This window comes from Lichtheimia ornata (genome assembly GCF_029851405.1).
Source record: "Lichtheimia ornata isolate CBS 291.66 chromosome Unknown scaffold00331, whole genome shotgun sequence".
In the NCBI taxonomy this organism is placed as follows: Eukaryota; Fungi; Mucoromycota; class Mucoromycetes; order Mucorales; family Lichtheimiaceae; genus Lichtheimia; species Lichtheimia ornata.
In genome coordinates, this window is record NW_026695650.1 from 1 (window position 1) to 3,290 (window position 3,290).

General features: G+C 42.0%; 2 protein-coding genes across 2 annotated transcripts; both read left to right on the forward strand.

The window, feature by feature from the left end:
• Positions 1 to 195, forward strand: O0I10_013219 (uncharacterized protein; the record flags this gene model as incomplete). Its single annotated transcript, XM_058493026.1, has 1 exon — positions 1 to 195. A coding segment is annotated over one exon (195 nt), but the record flags the coding sequence as incomplete, so codon positions are not given.
• Positions 196 to 1,344: 1,149 nt separating this feature from the next.
• On the forward strand, positions 1,345 to 3,290 carry O0I10_013220 (uncharacterized protein; the record flags this gene model as incomplete). Its single annotated transcript, XM_058493027.1, has 9 exons — positions 1,345 to 1,469; positions 1,590 to 1,632; positions 1,713 to 1,817; positions 1,880 to 1,903; positions 1,974 to 2,063; positions 2,131 to 2,677; positions 2,736 to 2,781; positions 2,842 to 2,946; positions 3,015 to 3,290. Coding segments are annotated over 9 exons (1,361 nt in total), but the record flags the coding sequence as incomplete, so codon positions are not given.

Sequence of the window (3,290 nt, forward strand, 5' to 3'; positions counted from 1 at the left end):
CCTGTCAAGATGGCTCAAAAGATGCCCAAGTTGGAAGGTGCTGCATTAGAGCGAGAGCTTGCCCGTTACTTTGATGATGGCAGCAGTGCTGAAGGTTCTCAACAAGATATCGAAAAAGCACCACAACCTGATGGCGACAAAGCACAGGATGGCGGTAAAGCACAGGATGTTGAAAAGGTCGCTGTGGATGCTTAAAGTATAGAGCTGTTTATTTTTCATCTTACTTTCAGTTCTTCTTTTTTCACCTTCTTATCACCATTACAACCCTGTACACTATCTTCCTTTTCTGTTTTCTTCTATAACGTATTGCTCTTTTATAATATATCTAATTGACCCATTATTCTATAAACATGTCATCACAATGTGCATTATGCAGGTCGTTCATTATCATTGTTAGTTGTGTAACTCAATCCGCCAATATACATGCCGCAGTAAATGGAGCATGCTTTCATGTAGCAGGTGATCATAAATGCGTGTTGTTGGGCATGGTAGAAAGAATGCATATGTATCATGTGAAAGGAAGGAGGTCCGTGCACAGCGCGATATTTGCAGTGTTTGACTTTTGTGGTATTGACAAGAGGTGATGGCTCCGATTACCCCGACTTGAAAGAAACTTTTGACAGCATGATGTTTGTCGATCAAGGAATACCAAAAGCGGGCATATTTAGGATATTGGCTAAAAGCATACATATTATCCATTATCCTAGTGGGGTTCCCCGGGGGGTTGTTTCATGTAAGCATTCTCATATTTCGACCATTTCTCGAGATTCTTGAGAAGACCCACATTATCGGGTAACTGAAGAAGTTTACCATATGGGGCTGTCACACTATTATATGACGTTCCCTGCAAGTGAAAGGAGTGAAAGAATTGGAAGGTACCTGTGTTGGAAAAACGGAAAGCTTACAAAATGGAGGGAGAGCGAACAGATTTGCCAAATCGCCATCTTGGAGTAACATGATGATCCCTACGACAACATAACAACGATGACTTTGTACATACCATACAAGCTAAGAAATCTTGGTCTGCAACATAGTACTAAAAGCCTATGAGATGTATTCATCCTATAGGTTGAAAAATCCCCTGGTACCCCGAGTTGAATATTACGTTTCTATAGCTTTCTTATGCTTCTTGAGAGTCATCATCACATCAAGGATTCTACATTGAAACCTCGTCATACTCCGATTTCTGGTCCCAAGTTGCACACAATTGCCTGCGGAGGCTGGAGACAAGCAGCACTATTCCTTTTGCAGAATGCGATTCAGGATCGTATTTCTGCATTTATAAGAAGGGTGCTTCATTTGTATCGTATTCTTTTCTTGATTCGATTGTTTGCATATGCTATCATGGGACTATATCGAACGGTCATAAACAAGCTATCAGATCTCCCAGAATACAAGATCCACAATGGACGAAAACTACATGGACGGCTCCTAAATTTGGGCATTGGCTTCATTGCCGGCACCGGCTTGTAAGTACTACAAGTTTATTCACACATGCAAAGATGGATTGAACACTAATCATGCTTTAGCCTGTAAGTACCCATCAACCATACGCCCCTTCTATTATATACCAATGAATACGAATATAGCATGTTTGGTTATGACCAAGGAGTCATGAGCTCTTTATTGACGGTAAGTGTTGTTGTGGGTGGGGGTTTAAGTATTAGCATTTTACATGATGTGCCATGTCTAATGCGTGGATGTATATTCAGCTTCCTAGTTTCCAACGACAATTCCCAACTGCCACACCTTTCTCAACAGCAAACGAAGTATGCTATGAAGAAGGACAATGCACCGGTACGCCTGAGCTTCAATCAGTGAGTAAATGACCCAAGTATATCATACGTATTCATAAGAGACTCATACGCTTCTACCATAGAACATGGTCAGCATTTATCAGATTGTAAGTTCCTTTGATGGATCTACTACGCTGTCTATATGCATATGAGGCTCACTTTTATTCCACATGATAGGGTTGCTTTTTGGGTGCTGTGTTGGTCTTATTTTACGGTGACTCTTGGGGTAGACGCAGTTCGACATTTTGGGGCACGTGGATCGTCATTGTAAGCAACAAGTTACTCTCTTTCTTTGTCAACACCATTCACTCATTCTCACATTCACAAACAACAGGGTGGCACTATTATCCAAGCAGCAGCACACGATTATGGAACTCTTTGCTTTGGTCGTATCTTTGGTGGCATCGGCAATGGCATGGTGACAAGTACTATTCCCACATGGCAAAGTGAATGTGCCAAACCCGAAGACCGTGGTTTCCTTATCATGAATGAAGGCATGCTTATTGGCTTTGGTATCATGGTGTCCTATTGGGTCGACTATGGATTCTATTTCTTGGAAGGCAGCATCCAGTGGCGTTTCCCTATTGCATTTCAATCCTTCTTTTCTCTTATTGTCATTGCTGGTCTCTTTATCCTTCCCGATTCACCCCGTTGGTTGCTCAAAAAAGGCCGTGTGGAAGAAGCTCGTGAAGTGATAGCCCGTTTGAACGATGCCGATGTCAATAGTGAGCAAGTTGCTGAAGACATGGCTATCTTAGAACACACTCTTGCTCTTGAAGGTCAAAAGTTCTCCTATCGTGAATTCTGGAAGCATGGCAGTGTACAACATTTCCGTCGTTGTTTGCTTGGTGTCATTGCTCAAGCTATGCAACAATACTGCGGTAAGCTTTTGAATTGGGTTAATCGAACATCATTGACTTATATGGCTCTTTTTTTCAGGTATCAATCTTATCACATACTATGCAACTATGCTCTTTGAGGAATCGTAAGTAGTATTGCTGCATTGGGGTTACTCCTTTCAATGATCAACCAACATCCACTATAGGCTCGGCTTTGATGCTGGCATGTCACGTCTCTTGGCTGCTGTAAACGGTACCGAGTATTGGTTATCTGCTGTCGTTGCCATGTTTTGTGTCGAACGATTTGGTCGGTAAGTTGATTTCAATCATTCTTTTTTCTTATCGACATGTCATGTAACGCCATTATAATCTTGTATAGTCGTAAACTTATGTTTGTGGGACTTGTTGGCATGATGTGCTCTATGGCTATGTTGGCAGGATGTATTTCAGCTGGTTGGCGAGATGAAATTGGCAACATTGTACTCCCTGAAGCCGAAGGATACGTTGCTACCTTGACGCTTTTCACTTTCAACACCTTCTTTGCCATTGGTTTCCTTGGTATGACTTGGTTGTATCCTGCTGAAATCAATCCTTTGCGTACTCGTGTACAAGCCAACGCATTGTCCACTTGCTCCAACTGGTTGTCCAACTACGT